At 40.5% G+C, this 23440-nt stretch overlaps 1 protein-coding gene across 4 annotated transcripts in view; it reads left to right on the forward strand.

Annotated features, from left to right (window-relative positions):
- The window catches only part of LOC106580561 (protein patched homolog 1), a 154343-nt gene that overhangs the window by 37604 nt on the left and 93299 nt on the right, over positions 1-23440 (forward strand). For all 4 annotated transcript variants that reach the window (XR_006760919.2, XR_006760917.2, XM_082966409.1 and 1 more), the window contains exons 3-8: positions 2599-2788; positions 2975-3044; positions 3323-3414; positions 7904-8105; positions 8236-8357; positions 18639-18786. Coding sequence is in view for 2 of the 4 variants with exons in the window: in XM_082966409.1 (XP_082822535.1) it covers positions 2599-2788; positions 2975-3044; positions 3323-3414; positions 7904-8105; positions 8236-8357; positions 18639-18786 (824 nt within the window). In the remaining 2 variants the exon portion in view is untranslated. The remainder of the gene's footprint in view (positions 1-2598; positions 2789-2974; positions 3045-3322; positions 3415-7903; positions 8106-8235; positions 8358-18638; positions 18787-23440) is intronic.

Genomic DNA, 23440 nt, shown 5'->3' on the forward strand with positions numbered 1-23440 from the left:
TAGGTAGATAAGTTCCATGTAGGTGTAGGTAGATCAGTTCCATGTAGGTTTAGGTAGATCTGTTCCATGTAGGTGTAGGTAGATCAGTTCCATGCAGGTGTAGGTAGATCAGTTCCATGTAGGTGTAGGTAGATCAGTTCCATGCAGGTGTAGGTAGATCAGTTCCATGTAGTTGTAGGTAGATCAGTTCCATGTAGTTGAAGGTAGATCAGTTCCATGAGTTGTAGGTAGATCATTTATATGAGTTGCAGGTAGATCAGTTCCATGAGATGTAGGTAAATCAGTTCCATGCAGGTGTAGGTAGATCAGTTCCATGCAGGTGTAGGTAGATCAGTTCCATGCAGGTGTAGGTAGATCAGTTCCATGTAGGTGTAGGTAGATCAGTTCCATGTAGTTGAAGGTAGATCAGTTCCATGAAGGTGTAGGTAGATCATTTCCATGAGTTGTAGGTAGATCATTTATATGAGTTGCAGGTAGATCAGTTCCATGAGATGTAGGTAAATCAGTTCCATGCAGGTGTAGGTAGATCAGTTCCATGCAGGTGTAGGTAGATCAGTTCCATGAAGGTGTAGGTAGATCTGTTCCATGTAGGTGTAGGTAGATAAGTTCCATGCATGTGTAGGTAGATAAGTTCCATGTAGGTGTAGGTAGATCAGTTCCATGTAGGTTTAGGTAGATCTGTTCCATGTAGGTGTAGGTAGATCAGTTCCATGCAGGTGTAGGTAGATCAGTTCCATGTAGGTGTAGGTAGATCAGTTCCATGAGGGTGTAGGTTGATCAGTTCCATGCAGGTGTGTGGTAGATGAGTGGAGAAGAGGGCGTGAGCAGTAAAAAGCATGTCCCCGCTCGTCTTTGGTTAACTCAGGCCTGCTATTAATAATGGCGATTTTAAGCACGCACTCAAACCAGATCAGATGGGGGCGCTGTGTTTGGGTCGAGAGAAGAAAAAAAATCGAGTGTGTTTCCTTAATACGGCCAGACATGGCCCCCTCCCTCCATTTTGCTCTCTGGTCTGCCTGGGTGGTCTGGCCCGGACAGATTACCATGCTTAACTTTAATACGATTACAATATGCTGACAATATTCCACCTACGTTTGTTTCATGAATTGTAGTCGAACAATTGTTAAATTGGATTATAGCATATAAAACGTAACAGATTTTCACACAGCTTTCTCAGCAAGGCTCTCTCACAGAACTTTGCGTGTGCGTGTGCGAGAGAGAGAGTGACACACACACACACACACACACACACACACACACACACACACACACACACACACACACACACACACACACACACACACACACACACACACACACACACACACACACACACACACACACACACACACACACAGATGACTGCACTTGGCACATATTTTCATCAAACACACACTGGCGGAAGGACTTTTACACAGGTGTGCATACACAAAGTTGTCCCAGTAAAATTGAGCCAACGATGTGGCATGGCTGTCGGAACACCAACATGTCTTGACATTCCACATCATGTTAGTCTGACAATGCTGAATGGTGAGCAGAGATGATCTGTGGTAAAGACACTTTGTTGAAATGCTCTGTGTCAACCTCACCAGCTAAGGTTCTGGAGGACAGAGGCAGTGATGTCTGGCCTTAATGCTAGAATACACATTTGGTGAAACAGTGCCCCAGCGCCTTTGTTATTGTTTTGCTGATGAAAGAGGAGAGGAGCGTACAGCAGCTGTAAAAAACAATTACAGTATATATTCTGCTGTTTTATCACACATGCAGTGATGATCAAGGAAGGGACTTCTTTTGTTGTTGTAATATCCCAAACGGACGTGGCTGTTTCACCAAATAAGGGTTTGAGCTTTAAGCAGGGTTAATGGACGTCGGCCACGCGCAGTAGATTAACTTGTGGAATCGTCTGGAAAATAACAGGAATTGATGGCCGATGTTCTCTGGTCAGGAGTGATAGGACGGCCACCTGCAGCATACGGCCAACGTTCTATTGGTCTGTCTTGTCCTTCAGAGGCAGAGCTGGAGACAATGATGTCTCATCCTATAGGGAAAAATCACCCCAAAACAAATGGATAGCGTTATCTTGCAGCTTTATGTAAATGTGACAGTATGTCAGAGCGAAGCAGTGGCTAGCAGGTTTGGAGGACTTTGCGAGGTAGAGAGGCATGGCCGGTACTGAAAGGCGGCTTTTGAAGATGTTTGGGGCTCAGAGCTCACGCACAGGGCTTAGCCCCATCATGCTAGGTAGTGAGGGAGGGAGGGAGGGGACGGAAGAACGACTTTCTCCCTCCTTTTTGTCTCTGTAAGGCTGAGGCAGAGATCAAATACTGAGGCAGAGACTGGCATTTTATGACACTGTACTGACATTCTAAGGCTATCTGAACAGATTTTGGTAACCTGACAGGGCTGACAAGTCATCACAAGCATTATTGTTCTTTCAGGAAGGCTGATGTATACATCAATGTGATTTTATAGTTTGTTATAAAATGCGGAATATTGTGTGTTTTTGTACATCAGACCAGGTTCTGAAAGTTGTGTATGTAATATCTGTTGGTGTGTGTACATACACTACTGACCGTGTGTGTGTACTCTGGTGTGCAGTGGGCGGCAGGGTGAATCAGGAGCTGAAATACACACGTCTGAAGATGGGCGAGGAGGCCATGTTCAGTCCCCAGCTGATGATTCAGGCACCGCGCCAGGAGGGCGCTAACGTGCTCACTGTGGAGGCGCTACAACAACACCTGGACTCAGCTATCAGGGCCAGCCAAGTGCACGTTTACCTCTTTAACAGGTGACACACACACTAACACACACACACACACACTGTACTTACATGCACACACACACACACCAGCTCAGTGCACGTTCAACGCTATAACAGGTGACACTCTAACACACACATACACATTCAAAAAAATGATGTTTTAGATCGTTCAAAGCTGTTGTGCAAGTGATATATTGAATGCCTCCATTTCAGACAATGGAAATTAGAACATTTATGCTACAAATCAGGAGAAATGGATACTGAAGCTCATTTTGTGAACCAGGTAAGCATGAGTGAACTGAGTCTGTCTCTCTCTTTCTACACCAAACAATGCCTCTCATACAGAGGAATAGAATGTGATTAGTAGTTGTAGAGCGTCAGTGGTAATGTGGTGTCTGCTGTCTCCGATCAGATCATTAACAAGTTGTTGTGATGTGATGTTACTATCATGTGATGTTAGTATAATTTCATGTAACCATAATGTGATGTTAGTATAATGTGATGTTCTACTGTACTGATTATAGCATCAGTGGTAACATGGTGTCTGCATTCTCCTGTCAGATCATTGAAAAGCTCCACCCCTGTCTCATCATCACTCCGCTGGACTGTTTCTGGGAGGGAGCCAAGCTCCAGTCTGGAAGGGTCTACCTCCCGTGAGTACACATTATACACATCACACATTATACACATCACACATTATACACCTCACACATTATACACCTCACACATTATACACCTCACACATTATACACCTCACACATTATACACATCACACATTATACACATCACACATTATACACATCACACATTATACACCTCACACATTATACACATCACACATTATACACATCACACATTATACACCTCACATATTATACACATCACACATTATACACCTCACACATTATACACATCACACATTATACACATCACACATTATACACCTCACACATTATACACCTCACACATTATACACATCATACATTATACACCTCACACATTATACACATCACACATTATACACATCACATAACACATTATACACATCATACATTATACACATCATACATTATACACCTCACACATTATAAACATCACACATTATACACATCACATAACACATTATACACATCATGCATTATACACATCATACATTATACACATCACACATTATACACATCATACATTATACACATCACACATTATACACCTCACACATTATACACATCACACATTATACACATCACACATTATACACATCACACATTATACACCTCACACATTATACACATCACACATTATACACATCACACATTATACACATCACACATTATACACCTCACACATTATACACATCACACATTATACACATCACATAACACATTATACACATCATGCATTATACACATCATACATTATACACATCACACATTATACACATCATACATTATACACATCACACATTATACACCTCACACATTATACACATCACACATTATACAGCTCACACATTATAAACATCACACATTATACACATCACATAACACATTATACACATCATGCATTATACACATCATACATTATACACATCACACATTATACACATCATACATTATACACATCACACATTATACACATCACACATTATACACCTCACACATTATACACATCACACATTATACACCTCACACATTATAAACATCACACATTATACACATCACATAACACATTATACACATCATACATTATACACATCATACATTATACACATCACACATTATACACATCACACATTATACACATCACACATTATACACCTCACACATTATACACATCATACATTATACACATCACACATTATACACATCACACATTATACACCTCGCACATTATACACCTCACACATTATACACATCATACATTATACACATCACACATTATACACCTCACACATTATACACCTCACACATTATACACATCACACATTATACACATCACACATTATACACATCACACATTATACACCTCACACATTATACACATCACACATTATACACAACACACATTATATACCTCACACATTATACACATCACACATTATACACATCACATCACACATTATACACATCACCCATTATACACATCACATCACACATTATACACATCATAAGGTTATACACCTCACACATTATACACATCACACATTATACACCTCACACATTATACACATCACACATTATACACATCACACATTATACACATCACACATTATACACATCACACATTATACACCTCACACATTATACACATCACACATTATACACATCACACATTATACACCTCACACATTATACACATCACACATTATACACATCACATAACACATTATACACATCATACATTATACATTATACACATCACACATTATACACATCACACATTATACACATCACACATTATACACCTCACACATTATACACATCATACATTATACACATCACATAACACATTATACACATCATACATTATACATTATACACATAACACATTATACACATCACACATTATACACCTCACACATTATACACATCACACATTATACACATCACACATTATACACCTCACACATTATACACATCACACATTATACACATCACACATTATACACCTCACACATTATACACATCACACATTATACACATCACATAACACATTATACACATCATACATTATACATTATACACATCACACATTATACACATCACACATTATACACATCACACATTATACACCTCACACATTATACACATCATACATTATACACATCACATAACACATTATACACATCATACATTATACATTATACACATCACACATTATACACATCACACATTATACACCTCACACATTATACACATCACACATTATACACAACACACATTATATACCTCACACATTATACACATCACACATTATACACATCACATCACACATTATACACATCACCCATTATACACATCACATCACACATTATACACATCATAAGATTATACACCTCACACATTATACACATCACACATTATACACCTCACACATTATACACATCACACATTATACACATCACACATATACACATCACACATTATACACATCACACATTATACACCTCACACATTATACACATCACACATTATACACATCACACATTATACACCTCACACATTATACACATCACACATTATACACATCACATAACACATTATACACATCATACATTATACATTATACACATCACACATTATACACATCACACATTATACACATCACACATTATACACCTCACACATTATACACATCATACATTATACACATCACATAACACATTATACACATCATACATTATACATTATACACATCACACATTATACACATCACACATTATACACATCACACATTATACACATCACACATTATACACCTCACACATTATACACATCATACATTATACACATCACATAACACATTATACACATCATACATTATACATTATACACATCACACATTATACACCTCACACATTATACACCTCACACATTATACACATCACACATTATACACCTCACACATTGTACACCTCACACATTGTACACCTCACACATTGTACACATCACACATTGTACACATCACACATTATACACCTCACACATTATACACATCACCCATTATACACCTCACACATTATACACATCACACATTATACACATCAAACATTATACACATCACACATTATACACCTCACACATTATACACATCACACATTATACACCTCACACATTATACACATCACACATTATACACATCACATAACACATTATACACGTCACACATTATACACATCATACATTATACACATCATACATTATACACATCACACATTATACACCTCACACATTATACACCTCACACATTATACACATCACGTAACACATTATACACATCATACATTATACACATCATACATTATACACATCACACATTATACACCTCACACATTATACACATCATACATTATACACATCACATAACACATTATACACATCATACATTATACACATCATACATTATACACATCATACATTATACACATCATACATTATACACATCACATAACACATTATACACATCATACATTATACACATCATACATTATACACATCATACATTATACACACCACACATTATACACATTATAAACATCACACCACACATTCTACACATCACACGTTATACACATCATACATTATACACATTACATCATACATTATACACACCACACATTATACACATTATAAACATCACACCACACATTCTACACATCACACGTTATACAATTCATACATTATACAAATCACATCACACATTGTACATATCACAAATTTTACACATCACACATTATAAACATCATACATTATCCACATAAGATTACACACATCATACATTATACACATCACAAATTATACACATCACACATTATAAACATCATACATTATCCACATCACACATTATCCACATTATAAGATTATACACATCATATATTATTCATATCACATATTATCCACATCACACATTATACACATCACACATTATCCACATCACACATTATACACATTATAAGATTATACACATCATACATTATTCATATCACATATTATACACATTACACATTATACACATTATAAGATTATACACATCATACATTATACACATCACACATTATACACATCACACATTATACACATCATACATTATTCATATCACATATTATACACATTACACATTATACACATTATAAGATTATACACATCATACATTATACACATTACACATTATACACATTATAAGATTATACACATCATACATTATACACATCATACATTATACACATCATACATTTTACACATCACATCACACACCAAATTCAGCACACAGATCACATCACTGCCTCTAGCTCTGGAAACTACGATTTACAAATGTTGCTCTCTGGAGTGTTGGTTTCTGGAGTGTTGGGTTCTAGAGTGTTGGTTTGATGTTGGAGATTGTGGAATTCTGTGATTTGGAGTTGTGTCTACCCACCACTCCTAGTGGCATATCACACCCTCGTCAGTGGACCAACTTTGACCCCAAGGAGTTCCTGAGAGAGCTTCGGGCCCTGAAGGTCCAGGTAGACAGCTGGGAGGTGATGCTGGAGAAGGCTGACGTGGGACATGGCTACATGGACCGGCCCTGTCTCAACCCCCAAGACCCCGACTGTCCCCTCACTGCCCCCAACAAGAACACCACCAAGGTACACACACACACGCATGATGCAGAAACACACACACAGATGCGCACACACACATCCATATTTAAGTTGTTTGTACACATGCACACACCCATACAGACACAGACCCATTGACTATGTTGTTGTGTTGTAGCCCTTTGACTTGGCTCGCATCCTGACTGGCGGCTGCCATGGCCTCTCCAGGAAGTACATGCACTGGCAGGAAGAGCTGATTGTAGGGGGGACCACCAAGAACGGCACCGGACCACTTCTCAGGTAAGAAAGAGAGAGAGAGAGAGAGAGAGAGAGAGAGAGAGAGGGCCTACAGCAGCACCTAGATCTTCTGCCCAGATTCTGTCAGACCTGGGCCCTGACAGTCAATCTCAGTAAGACAGAAATAATGGTGTTCCAAAATTCCATCTAGACACCGTTGCCCTAGAGCACACAAAAAACAATGCGTACCTCGACCTAAACATCAGCGCCACAGGTAATTATCACAAAGCTGTGAAAAGGAACATAAAATTTGACTTACCAATTAGGATCTAGCAAAAAATATTTGAATCAGTTATAGAACCCATTGCCCTTTATGGTTGTGAGGTCTGGGGTCCGCTCACCAACCAAGAATTCACAAAATGGGACAAACACCAAATTGAGACTCTGCATGCAGAAATCTGCAAAAATATCCTCCGTGTACAATGTAAAACACCAAATAATACATGCAGAGCAGAATTAGGCTGATACCCGCTAATTATCAAAATCCAGAAAAGAGACGTTAACCTCTCTAGGGTAGGTGGCACCAAATCGTCCCACCTACGTAACAGCCAGTGTAATCCCGTGGCGCGTTATTCAAAAACCTCAAAAATGCAAAAACTTCAATTTTTCAAACATATGACTATTTTACACCATTTTAAAGACAAGACTCTCGTTAATCTAACCACACTGTCCGATTTCAAAAAGGCTTTACAACGAAAGCAAAACATTAGATTATGTCAGCAGAGTACCCAGCCAGAAATAATCAGACACCCATTTTTCAAGCTAGCATATAATGTCACATAAACCCAAACCACAGCTAAATGCAGCACTAACCTTTGATGATCTTCATCAGATGACAACCCTAGGACATTATGTTATACAATACATGCATGTTTTGTTCAATCAAGTTCATATTTATATCAAAAACCAGCTTTTTACATTAGCATGTGACTAGCATGTGACTAGCATTCCCACCGAACACTGCCGGTGAATTTACTAAATTACTCACGATAAACGTTCACAAAAAGCATAACAATTATTTTAAGAATTATAGATACAGAACTCCTCTATGCACTCGATATGTCCGATTTTAAAATAGCTTTTCGGTGAAAGCACATTTTGCAATATTCTCAGTAGATAGCCCGGCATCACATAAAAAAGCGATAATATTCCGACCGGGAATCTGCGTTTAGGTAAACAGACGAAAGAAAATAAAGCATTCGGTCGACTCGGGCACGCGCCTAAGCCCATAGTACTCTGATCGGCCACTTGCCAAAAGCGATAATGTGTTTCAGCCAGAGGCTGCCTCGATATCGTTCAGCTTTTTCACGGGCTCTGAGAGCCTATGGGAGCCGTAGGAAGTGTCACGTTAGAGCAAAGATCCTCAGTCTTCAATAAAAAGAGCCAAGATGAAACACAACTTCTCAGACAGGCCACTTCCTGCATGGAATCTTCTCAGGTTTTGGCCTGCCATTTGAGTCCTGTTATACTCACAGACACCATTCAAACAGTTTTAGAAACTTTAGGGTGTTTTCTATCCAAAGCCAATAATTATATGCATATTCTAGTTACTGGGCAGGAGTAGTAACCAGATTAAATCGGGTACGTTTTTTATCCGGCCGTGTCAATACTGCCCCCTAGCCCTAACAGGTTAAATTCTACAACCACCTAAAAGGAAGCGATTCCCAAACCTTCCAAAACAAAGCCATCACCTACAAAGAAATTAACCTGGAGAAGAGCCCCCTAAGCAAGCTGGTCCTGGGGCTCTGTTCACAAACAGACCTCACAGAGCCCCAGGACAGCAACACAATTAGACCCAACCAAATCATGAAAAACCAAAATTGTATTATTTGACACGTTGGAAAGAATTTACAAAAAAACTGAGCAAACTAGAATGCTATTTGGCCCTAAACAGAGAGTATACAATGGCAGACTACCTGACCACTGTGACTGACCCAAAATTAAGGACATCTTTGACTATGTACAGACTCAGTGAGCATAGCCTTGCTATTGAGAAAGGCCGCCGTAGGCAGACAAGGGTCTCAAGAGGAGACAGGCTATTTGCACACTGCCCACAAAATGAGGTGGAAACTGAGCTGCACTTCCTAACCTACTGCCAAATGTTTGACCATATTAGAGACACATATTTCCCTCAGATTACACAGACCCACATATAATTTGAAAACAAATCCAATTTTGATAAACTCCCATATATATTGGATGAAATACCACAGTGTGTAATCACAGCAGCAAGATTTGTGACTTGTTGCCACAAGAGGAGGGCAACCAGTGAAGAACAAACACCATTGTAAATACAACCCATATTTATGTTTATTTATTTTCCCTTTTGTACTTTATCTATTTGCACATCATTACAACACTATATATAGACATAATATGACATTTGAAATGTCTTTATTCTTTTGGAACTGTCACGACTTCCTCCGAAGTCGGTCCCTCTCCTTGTTCGGGTGACTTTTTTGTTAATTTTCGATTTCACTTGCTTTGGCAATATAAACATTTCCCATACCGATAAAGCCCTTAAATTGAATTGAATTGAGAGAGAAAGAAAGAGAGAGAGAGAGGGAAAGAGAGAAAGAGAGAAGAGAGAGAGCGTAAGAGAGGGGAAAGAGAGAGGAGAGAGAGGGAGAGAGAAAGAGAGAAGAGAGAGAGCGTAAGAGAGGGGAAAGAGAGAGGAGAGAGAGGGAGAGAGAGTGTGTGTATATATACAGTGGATTTAGTGTCCAGGCAGCACAGCCAGAGTTGAGCAGGAACAGCTGGAGCTCTTAGATTTCAATGGAATCTGCTAATGACTGCAAGATTTACAGCACTGCACACACACACACACACACACACACACACACACACACACACACACACACACACACACACACACACACACACACACACACACACACACACACACACACACACACACACACACACACTCACACACACACACACACACCACTTAAAACGCACACTAACACTCAGTTGGCCAGGCTACATACTGTACATGTATACATAAACAAAGTGCACTCCAAGTAACATTAAGTGTTCATCCAAAATGGCACCCCATTCCCTATATAGTTCCCTATTGTCTCTGGTGAAAGTAGTGCACTACATAGGGAATAGAGTGCTATTTGGGACAAATCCTTAGTGTAGGTCAGAATGCACAGTAAGCACTTTCTGCCTGGCATGGTTTGGAGAGAACTGGACTATGGAGATTTGTTTGTGATTTAACAAATGCCCCGGAGATGATCTAATTAAAGTGCAGTTTAAAGTAGGCAGGCACTAGTTCCCTTTAACTCTAAACACACATATACACACACACACACTCACTCAGAATCACACATACACTCACATATACACGGACACGTACATGAACACACACACACACACACACACATTGTGTATTTCTTTGTTTTTGTGATTGTATTTTTGCTTGGTTGGCAGGGACTGGCCATTAGAGATGTGGGTGTGTTTATGTGCATTCGTGTGTGTGTGAGTCTGAGTGAGCATGTGTGTTTGTGTGTGTTCACATTAGTATGCGTGTGTTATTTAGCTGCCCAAGGGGATTTTTAGGCGGGCCGCGGGCATAGCGGGCATGGCATTTTTGCTGCTGCTTACAGGCCTTTTAGCTGCCTGGAATTGCATCTCTGAAACTGCCCACAGTGGCACTACCCATGATGCATGCTGCCTACATCACCTATACTAGCTGCTGCCACTTTTATTACCCACAAAGATTAAGGCTAATGTCAGCCCAGGATCTCTGTAACATAATAATAATACTGTCAGCCTAGGATCTCTGTAACATAATAATAATAATAATAATAATAATAATAATACTGTCAGCCCAGGATCTCTGTAACATAATAATAATAATAATAATACTGTCAGCCCAGGATCTCTGTAACATAATAATAATAATAATAATACTGTCAGCCCAGGATCTCTGTAACATAATAATAATACTGTCAGCCCAGGATCTCTGTAACATAATAATAATAATATTAATACTGTCAGCCCAGGATCTCTGTAATATAATAATAATAATAATAATAATACTGTCAGCCCAGGATCTCTGTAACATAATAATAATAATAATAATAATAATAATAATAATAATAATAATACTGTCAGCCCAGGATCTCTGTAACATAATAATAATAATAATAATAATACTGTCAGCCCAGGATCTCTGTAACATAATAATAATACTGTCAGCCCAGGATCTCTGTAACATAATAATAATAATAATAATAATAATAATACTGTCAGCCCAGGATCTCTGTAATATAATAATACTGTCAGCCCAGGATCTCTGTCACATAATAATAATAATAATAATAATAATATCAGCCCAGGATCTCTGTCACATAATAATAATAATAATAATAATACTGTCAGCCCAGGATCTCTGTAATATAATAATACTGTCAGCCCAGGATCTCTGTAACATAATAATAATAATAATAATAATACTGTCAGCCCAGGATCTCTGTAATATAATAATACTGTCAGCCCAGGATCTCTGTCACATAATAATAATAATAATAATAATACTGTCAGCCCAGGATCTCTGTCACATAATAATAATAATAATAATAATACTGTCAGCCCATGATCTCTGTCACATAATAATAATAATAATAATAATAATAATAATAATAATAATCAGCCCAGGATCTCTAACATAATAATAATAATGTCAGCCCAGGATCTATAACATAATAATATTATCAGCCCAGGATCTATAACATAATAATAATAATGTCAGCCCAGGATCTATAACATAATAATATTATCAGCCCAGGATCTCTAACATAATAATAATATCAGCCCAGGATCTCTAACATAATAATAATATCAGCCCAGGATCTCTAACATAATAATAATATATCAGCCCAGGATCTCTAACATAATAATAATATCAGCCCAGGATCTATAACATAATAATAATAATATCAGCCCAGGATCTATAACATAATAATAATAATATCAGCCCAGGATCTCTAACATAATAATAATATCAGCCCAGGATCTATAACATAATAATAATATCAGCCCAGGATCTATAACATAATAATAATAATGTCAGCCCAGGATCTATAACATAATAATATTATCAGCCCAGGATCTATAACATAATAATAATAATGTCAGCCCAGGATCTATAACATAATAATAATAATGTCAGCCCAGGATCTATAACATAATAATAATAATATCAGCCCAGGATCTCTAACATAATAATAATAATATCAGCCCAGGATCTCTAACATAATAATAATATCAGCCCAGGGTCTCTAACATAATAATAATAATATCAGCCCAGGGTCTCTAACATAATAATAATATCAGCCCAGGATCTCTAACATAATAATAATATCAGCCCAGGATCTCTAACATAATAATAATATCAGCCCAGGATCTATAACATAATAATAATAATATCAGCCCAGGGTCTCTAACATAATAATAATAATATCAGCCCAGGGTCTCTAACATAATAATAATATCAGCCCAGGATCTCTAACATAATAATAATAATATCAGCCCAGGGTCTCTAACATAATAATAATAATATCAGCCCAGGGTCTCTAACATAATAATATTATCAGCCCAGGGTCTCTAACATAATAATAATAATATCAGCCCAGGGTCTCTAACATAATAATAATATCAGCCCAGGATCTCTAACATAATAATAATAATATCAGCCCAGGGTCTCTAACATAATAATAATAATATCAGCCCAGGGTCTCTAACATAATAATAATAATATCAGCCCAGGATCTCTAACATAATAATAATAATATCAGCCCAGGGTCTCTAACATAATAATATTATCAGCCCAGGATCTATAACATAATAATAATATCAGCCCAGGGTCTCTAACATAATAATAATATCAGCCCAGGGTCTCTAACATAATAATAATATCAGCCCAGGATCTCTAACATAATAATAATATCAGCCCAGGATCTATAACATAATAATAATAATATCAGCCCAGGGTCTCTAACATAATAATAATATCAGCCCAGGATCTCTAACATAATAATAATAATATCAGCCCAGGATCTCTAACATAATAATAATAATATCAGCCCAGGATCTATAACATAATAATAATATCAGCCCAGGGTCTCTAACATAATAATAATATCAGCCCAGGGTCTCTAACATAATAATAATATCAGCCCAGGATCTATAACATAATAATAATAATATCAGCCCAGGGTCTCTAACATAATAATAATAATATCAGCCCAGGATCTATAACATAATAATAATAATATCAGCCCAGGATCTATAACATAATAATAATATCAGCCCAGGATCTCTAACATAATAATAATATCAGCCCAGGATCTATAACATAATAATAATAATATCAGCCCAGGGTCTCTAACATAATAATAATAATATCAGCCCAGGGTCTCTAACATAATAATATTATCAGCCCAGGGTCTCTAACATAATAATAATAATATCAGCCCAGGGTCTCTAACATAATAATAATAATATCAGCCCAGGATCTATAACATAATAATAATAATATCAGCCCAGGATCTATAACATAATAATAATAATATCAGCCCAGGATCTCTAACATAATAATAATAATATCAGCCCAGGATCTCTAACATAATAATAATAATATCAGCCCAGGATCTCTAACATAATAATAATAATATCAGCCCAGGATCTCTAACATAATAATAATATCAGCCCAGGATCTCTAACATAATAATAATAATATCAGCCCAGGATCTCTAACATAATAATAATATGTTTTTGCAATTCCATTGACTCAGGGGTGTTGGCTGGTGTGTGTGTGTGTGTGTGTGTGTGTGTGTGTGTGTGTGTGTGTGTGTGTGTGTGTGTGTGTGTGTGTGTGTGTGTGTGTGTGTGTGTGTGTGTGTGTGTGTGTCTTTGAGGTTAGGGCTAGATATGTGTGGTAGAGCACTAGTTGAAAAAGACTCTCCAGCAAACTGGTGCAGAATAGATCTTAAACCAGTGACCTCCTTCAGGGTTTGTATAGGAGGATGTGTCCCCCTCTGCCCTCACTGATTGCTACAGTATATCATGAAAAGGTTGCTGTGGACTGTGGAGCCTCCAGTGCAGGGGTTCCCAAACTTTTTGGGCCCACGACCCCGTTTTGATGTCTGAAATTCTCGCGACCCCAACCATGTGAATTTTTTGTTGTATTTAACAGCCAATGTTTACTTTTTTATTCGGGGCTATGACAGTCAACTGCAAATTAGTCTGGCATAATGAATCTTATCTCACCACCACTAATGAGATGGGTGTGCTGCATGTCATGTCAGAGCATCTCATAGGTAGGTGGAGTTGTCAACAGTGTGCACCTCATCTCTGCTTTCAAATCCAACCTGGATCGATATTTTGTTTTAATTCAGACAAGAGCACTGAATCCAGCTTCACATAGATATTAGCTGGCAAAGGGTACCATTTGTTTTATGGTGCTTTCATGACAACTGTGAAAAATACGAGGTCAAATCATGACTTCAATGATCTTCAGGTCAGAAAGTCGGAGCTCTAGAAAGAGGTCAGAGTTCCTGAGTTGGAATTCCGAGTTGGATGAATGTTCAAAACGATTTCTCTCAGTCGGTGCTCGTTTTTTACCGAGTTCCCAGTTGTCTTGAACACGTTTAAGTCGGAGACTTCCCAGTTGTTTTGAATGCTCAGAGGGAGAGGGCAGGGTATTCCCTTTGAGTCAGGAACCAAAACTCCTCCGTAGTGACCCGTGAATGCGTTGTCTGCAGCATTTGTTCACATGACAGCTCGATCAGCTGTTCAATTTCACTTACCGGCATGTCAATAGTCAAATGGATTGGGAAGTAGGTCCCAACGTGCTCTTCCAAGTGTTGGAGGTGAGCAGTCACTTTCTGATGCTCTTTTCTGTTAGAAACATGCACAGCCGAGGAAACGGGGCAACGTTCACTTTTGAAAGACTCTCCAATAATAATTATTTCCTCTGAATGCACTGATTCTGTCACTCATCTGTAGAATGTATTTGTATTTCCTCTGCATGCTTGTGCTCAGTTTGTTCAGTTTCCCAAATATGTCAGTTACATAAGCAACGAGACACATTTTCTTTTCATTATATAGAAAGTCAACCAAGTCTGTAATTTTACATCCGTTGTGAATGACAAAAGTTCCTCTCTCAATGCAAAACATCTTTCCACACTCCCCCACGATAACCACCAAGCCTCGGTGTGAAGTAGAACATCGTCATGCTCTGATCCCATATCGCCACATAGTTTTGTGAACAGGCGAGCGCGCAGTTGATGCGGATTGACGTAGTTTACAATCAGTATATCTCCGAGTTCTGTGCTCAGCTCTTTTGCTGCCAGTTGCTCTCGGTGTATCATACAATGTGTCCATATGGCAGAGGGAGACTCATTCATAACTAGAGTACTGCCCAGCGTCCCACCATAGATGGAGCCCCATCTGTGCAAAAGTCTGATATTCACTCCCATGGAATCTGTTTTTCGTCAATATGGCCACGCAGCTCACTGAACATCCCTTGTGCCGTTTCATGCTCAGGTATCGTGAGACAAAACAATATGTCCTCAAGAATAGCATCCCCCGACATATATAGCAAGCAAAAGTCAATGCATGGGCATCTCGGCATCTCGGCCCTCACAGGTAACATCCATTTGGAGAGCATGAGCTGGGGAGTTTGAGTCGTTCAAGCAGAGTTTCCTCTTGATTGCTTGCAATAGCATAAATTCTTTGTTTCACGGTGTTATCTGACAAAGGCACTGATGTGAGTTTCTGTGCTTCTACCTCCCCAAAAATTGTTTTCACCATATCAATTGCAGCCGGTAATATCAAGTCTCTGCAATAGTGTGTGGTTTCATAGCGTAGCGGGCCTAGCCATTCACCGTGGGAATGATTCAAGTGCAACTGTCAAGAGTGGGCTTTTCCCATGATCTAATGGCTCTCTATAAGCAAAAGTATGTGGACACCCCTTCAAATTAGTGGATTCGGTTATTTCAGCCAGACTCGTTGCTGACACGTGTATAAAATCATTTACACAGCCATGCAATCTCCATAGACAAACATTGGCAGTAGAATGGCCTTACAAAAGAGCTCAGTGACATTCAACATGGCACCGTCATAGGATGCCACCTTTCCAACAAGTCAGTTCGTAAAATGTCTGCCCTGCTAGAGCTGCCCCACTCAACTGTAAGTGCTGTTATTGTGAAGTGGAAACATTTAGGGGCAACAACGGCTCAGCCGCGAAGTGGTAGGCCACACAAGCTCACAGAACGGGACCGCCGAGTGCTGAAGCGCGTAGCGTGTATAAATTGTTCGTCCTCGTTTGCAGCATTCACTACCGAGTTTCAAACTGCCTCTAGAAGTAACGTCAGCACAAGAACTGTTCGTCGGGAGCTTCATGGCATGGGTTTCCATGGCCGAGCAGCCGCACACAAGCCTAAGATCACCATGCGCAATGCCAAGTATCGGCTGGAGTGGTGTAAAGTTCAACGCCATTGGACTTTGGAGCAGTGGAAATGCATTCTCTGGAGTGATTAATCACTTTTCACCATCTGGCAGTCCGATTGACGAATCTGAAATTTGGAAGATGCCAGGAGAACGCTACCTGCCCCAATGTATACTGCAAACTGTAAAGTTTGGTGGATGAGGAATAATGGTCTGGGGCTGTTTTTCATGGTTCGGGCTAGGCCCCTTAGTTCCAGTGAAGGCAAATCTTAATGCTACAGCATACAATAACATTCTAGACGATTCTGTGCTTCCAACTTTGTGGCAACAATTTAGGGAAGGCCCTTTCCCGTTTCAGCATTACAATGAACCCGTGCACAAAGTGAGGTCCATACAGAAATGGTTTGTCGAGATCAGTATGGAAGAAGTTGACTGGCCTCAATCCCATTGAATACCTTTGGGATGAATTGGATCGCCGACTGCGAGCCAGGCCTAATCGCCCAACCTCACTAATGCTCTTGTGGCTGAATGGAAGCAAGTCCCCACATCAATGTTCCAATATCTAGTGGAAAGCCTTCCCAGAAGAGTGGAGGCTGTTATAGCAGCAAAAGTGGGACCAAGTTCATATTAATGCCCATGATTTTGGAATGAAATGTTCGACGAGTAGGTTTCCACGTACTTTTGGTCATGTAGTGTTTGTATATATACATTTAGGAAATTCTCCCTCGACCCCATTTTCATATCAGACGACCCCTAGTTTGGGAACCGCTGCTCCAGTGAATCTGACGTGATCTCTCTGTCGTGTGTGTGTGTGTGTGTGTGTAGTGCCCAGGCGTTACAGACCATGTTCCAGCTGATGACCCCTAAGCAGATGTTTGAGCACCTGAAGGGCTATGAGGAGGTGTCCCATATCAACTGGAACCAAGACAAGGCCGCAGCCATACTGGAGGCCTGGCAGAGGAAATACTCAGAGGTAATGCTGTGTATGTTTGTGTGTGTGAGTGTACAGGGGAGTTTACTGTACTAGGAGCCATACAGAGTGTACTGTAAAAACATGCTGTGTAGAGAGAGAAGGGCATTCCTGCCTATGGCAGACGTAATGTGCACATTCCAGCCCCTGTCCTCCCGTCCTCCTCCCCTTCCTCTCCCCCTCTGCCTTCCCTCCCCCTCAGTCCAGTTGCTCCTGTGTGGGCCTAAGAGGGAGATGGAAGAGGACGGGAGGAAACGGTCCCTCTCTGCCCTAGTTTGGAGGCAGCACTAGCAGCAGCAGCTTATGATATAATGCACTATGGCTGTGATAGTTTCAAGAAGGCCCTAGCAATGCACTGAATATGCATCATGGTTTTACAGCCCATGCCACCTATCTGAAGCTGAAGTCTGGGCCCTCCAGTACAGCCCATGCCCCTTATCTGAAGCTGAAGTCTGGGCCCTCCAGTAGAGCCCGTGCCCCCTATCTGAAGCTGAAGTTTGGGCCCTCCAGTACAGCCCATGACCCCTATCTGAAGCTGAATTCTGGGCCCCCCAGTACAGCCCATGCCACCTATCTGAAGCTGAAGTCTGGGCCCCCCAGAACAGCCCATGCCACCTATCTGAAGCTGAAGTCTGGGCCCTGCAGTACAGCCCATGCCCCTTATCTGAAGCTGAAGTCTGGGCCCCCCAGTACAGCCCATGCACCCTATCTGAAGCTGAAGTCTGGGCCCCCCAGTACAGCCCATGCACCCTATCTGAAGCTGAAGTCTGAGCCCCCCAGTAGGCCCCGTATCTGAACTTGCAACCTGGCTTACCCCATATGTAAGCTTGGTCCTCCAGTAGAGAGGGGTCCCAGTAGTGGTGTGTGGCGGTGGGTTAGAGTTGGGGGCTGTGCAGGGGAGAGCAGGACATCTGGAAAACATCAACCTGGTGCTGAATCTTTTGAACACACACACACGCACGCACAATCTCTTTCCCAGCTGCAGACCCATTGGTGGCTCATGTGTGACATCAACTGGTCTTTATTTTTAAGGTCTCAACCCCTGCTCCATGCGATATGACCCTGTGTGTGTGTGTGTGTGTGTGTGTGTGTGTGTGTGTGTGTGTGTGTGTGTGTGTGTGTGTGTGTGTGTGTGTGTGTGTGTGTGTGTGTGTGTGTCAGCCATTCATTTTTGGGGCCCAGTGTTCAGTGTGAGGGAACTGGTGTGATCATTTGTTTGAGAGAACTGTGTTTTTATCAATCTCTTCTAACCATCAGGGGCACAGACCACACATCTACTGTGTGTGGTGTGTCCGTGCATGCTTGCATGTGTGTGCGTGTGTGCGTGTGTGTGTGTGTGCTTTTATGCTTGTGGGTTTGTCAATGAAATAGTGCTCTGGTAAGCATCAGTGAAAGAGTCCAGAGAAGCACTGAGTTTTATAATGTGTGTATTTGTGTGTGTGTTTATAGAGGTCACAGCTGCAGTACTGTACTATCTTAGAGTCAGTACTGTACTATCTTAGAGTCAGTACTGTACTATCTTAGAGTCAGTACTGTACTATCTTAGAGTCAGTACTGTACTATCTTAGAGTCAGTACTGTACTATCTTAGAGTCAGTACTGTACTATCTTAGAGTCAGTACTGTACTATCTTAGAGCCTCTCCTACTCACTCTGTAGAGTTGTTAGATTTTACATCATTTACACCATCCAACCTATTATTTAGCTGACATCTCAGCTGTGATGTTACAGAAGACGGTGGGGTTAGACCAGTTAAGTGAGAAGAAGCGGTTTCGCTTGAGGAAATTTGTTACTGCTGTCACAGCAGCAAAAGGTAGTAGGAAACGTGGTCAGGGTAAGAGAAAATGTAAACAATGATGTTGATCATGCTTCATAGGGTGTCTTCTTTTTTCTCTTTGGTTTCTCTGTGGTTTCTTCTGCTTTTCCTTTCTCTTTTCTATATGGAGGTACTAAGGGTAGGTTCTCTCAATATTAATGGTGGAAGGGACAGGAATAAGAGGGCTTGGGTATTAGAAGTAATAAAACAGAAAAGGGAAAATAAGGTTGACTGGGGTATGTGGTGGGAGGGGCAGCATATACTCAGTCATGGTACTAATTTCAGTGCTGGGGTGGCAATCTTGTTTTCTTCAGGCTTAGGGGTGACTGTGGTATCTACAACAGAGATTGTCAAGGGTCGGGTTTTATTGGTCAAGGCGGAGGTTATGTTTTTTTTTTTTTTTTTTTGAATGTTTATGCTCCTAATGAGGGTACAGGGCGTATTGCTGTATTTGATAAAATAAAGGAAACTTTAAGACAGTGTGACCCAGAGGGTTGTATGGTTTTAGGGGGGGACTGGAACTGTACAGTGGATTTTACTGTTGATCGCACCGCTGAAGAACCTCACCTGCGGTCAGCCACTTGCCTGTCTGGTCTACTAACTGAGTTTGAGCTTTCTGATGTGTGGAGAGTCAGGAATGCAAAAGTTAGGCAGTACACATGGCTAAAAATCTATGAAGGTCGTGTCAGTGCAGCAAGGTTAGACAGGTTGTATATATCTGATCACTACTGTAGTAGGGTTGGAAGGTGTGACATTACTCCTGTGGGTTTCTCTGATCACCATTTTGTTACTGTTGATATTCATTTGTCCTGTCCACGAAGGTCATCATCGTACTGGTATTTTAATGTTAAATTGTTACATGATGTCATGTTTTGTGAAAGGTTTTTGTTGTTTTGGGAAAAATGGAGGGTTACAAAAGGAAATTTTGAGTCCTTGAGACAATGGTGGGAGGTTGGGAAGGCCCAAATACGATTATTTTGTCAACAGTATACTGCTCTGTCTCGAATTGAAGTCAAAGAGACTATCAAGGCCCTTGAACAGGACATCAAATTTATTGAATTGAAGCTGCTCACTCAGAATGACCCTGGATTAGTCATGAATTTACAGGACAAGAGACATGAACTGAGATTGTTTCTGCATGAAAGAGTGATTAGGTCTCGTTTCGCTTCCCTCAAGGATATGGATGCTCCTAGCGCTTTCTTTTTTAACCTAGGACAGTCGACACTGCAACGTAAACAGATGGTCTGCCTTCGTCTCCCTGATGGGAAGGTGACCACGGATGACAGTGAAATGCGTCAACATGCAGTGGATTTCTACTCTGCCCTCTATAAGGCGGAGGATTGTGACTCTCTGTGTACTGAACAGTTGCTACACGGTCTTCCTCAATTGGGACCTGAGCAGAGAGTCGCATTGGACTCTGACATTACACTGCAAGAGCTGTCCACAGCAGTTATGCAGCTCTCAACAGGCCGAGCCCCTGGCATTGATGGTTTACCATCTGAGTTTTATAAGCACTTTTGGGGGTCTATTGGGGAGGATTTTTATGAAGTGGTGTGTGAATCTTTTAATGAGGGTTCTCTTCCTGTATCCTGTCAACGTGCGGTGCTTTCATTATTGCCAAAAAAGGGGGATTTGGCTCTCATAAAAAATTGGAGACCTGTTGCGTTGCTGTGCGCAGAATATAAAATTGTTTCTAAATGTCTCTCAAACAGGTTGAAAGAGTATTTGGGATTGTTGGTCCACAAGGACCAGTCTTACTGTGTACCTGATCGCTCTATTGTTGACAATTTGTTTCTGATAAGAGATGTTTTAGACATTTGTAAACTGTCTGATGTAAATGTGGGTTTACTTTCGTTGGATCAGGAGAAGGCTTTTGACCGTGTGGACCACCAGTACTTGTTTAAAACAATGAAAGCCTTTGGGTTTGGGGATGTTTTTTTGTCGTGGATGAATTTACTGTATGCTGGGGCCTCGTGTATGGTGAAGGTGGGGGGTGGTTTGAGCTGCCCAATCCCTGTCCAAAGGGGCATCAGGCAGGGATGCCCAATTTCAGGGCAGTTATACAGTCTGGCAATTGAACCAATGCTTTGTTTTTTAAGAGCGAGGCTTACTGGTTTCTCTGTGCCAGGTGTAATGAAGGGTCCCACGATAGCACTGTCTGCGTATGCAGATGACGTGACAGTTTTTATTACAGGGGCTGAGGATGTTAAAGTTCTCTCAAACGCTCTAAAGGTGTATGAGGGGGCCTCCTCAGCTAGAGTCAATTGGGGAAAGAGTGAAGCGCTGTGGGCAGGTCAGCTTCAGATAGGGTCCACTCCACGGTTACCAGGGGGGCTTCAGTGGGGCAGAGATGGGATGAAGACTTTGGGGGTTTTTCTAGGCTCTGATGTCTTTCAGAAAAAGAACTGGGAGGGTGTAGTGGAGAAAGTGTGTGCCAGACTGTCAAGATGGAAATGGGTGCTGCCTCAGCTGTCTTATAGGGGAAGGGTACTGGTAGCTAATAATCTTGCTGCCTCTACCCTGTGGCACAGACTAATGATTTTACAGCCACCAAAGGGTCTGATTCAAGAGCTTCAGAGGACCCTTGTCAATTTCTTCTGGTCTGGACAACACTGGATTAAAGCTGCAGCCCTGTACCTGCCACTACACGAGGGTGGGCAAGGTTTGGTGGATATTTCCTCTAGGATCATGGCTTTCCGGCTTCATGCAGCCCAGAGGCTGTTGTACAGAGACGGTTCTAGCTGGGTCGACACAGCCTATATATTGATGAGGAGAGTTGGCTGTTTGGGCTTAGATAAGCACCTTTTCCTCTTAAAACTGGAGGGGGGTGATTTGCCTGGCCT

Source organism: Salmo salar, chromosome 20, assembly GCF_965601325.2.
Source record: "Salmo salar chromosome 20, fSalSal1, whole genome shotgun sequence".
Classification (NCBI taxonomy): Eukaryota; Metazoa; Chordata; class Actinopteri; order Salmoniformes; family Salmonidae; genus Salmo; species Salmo salar.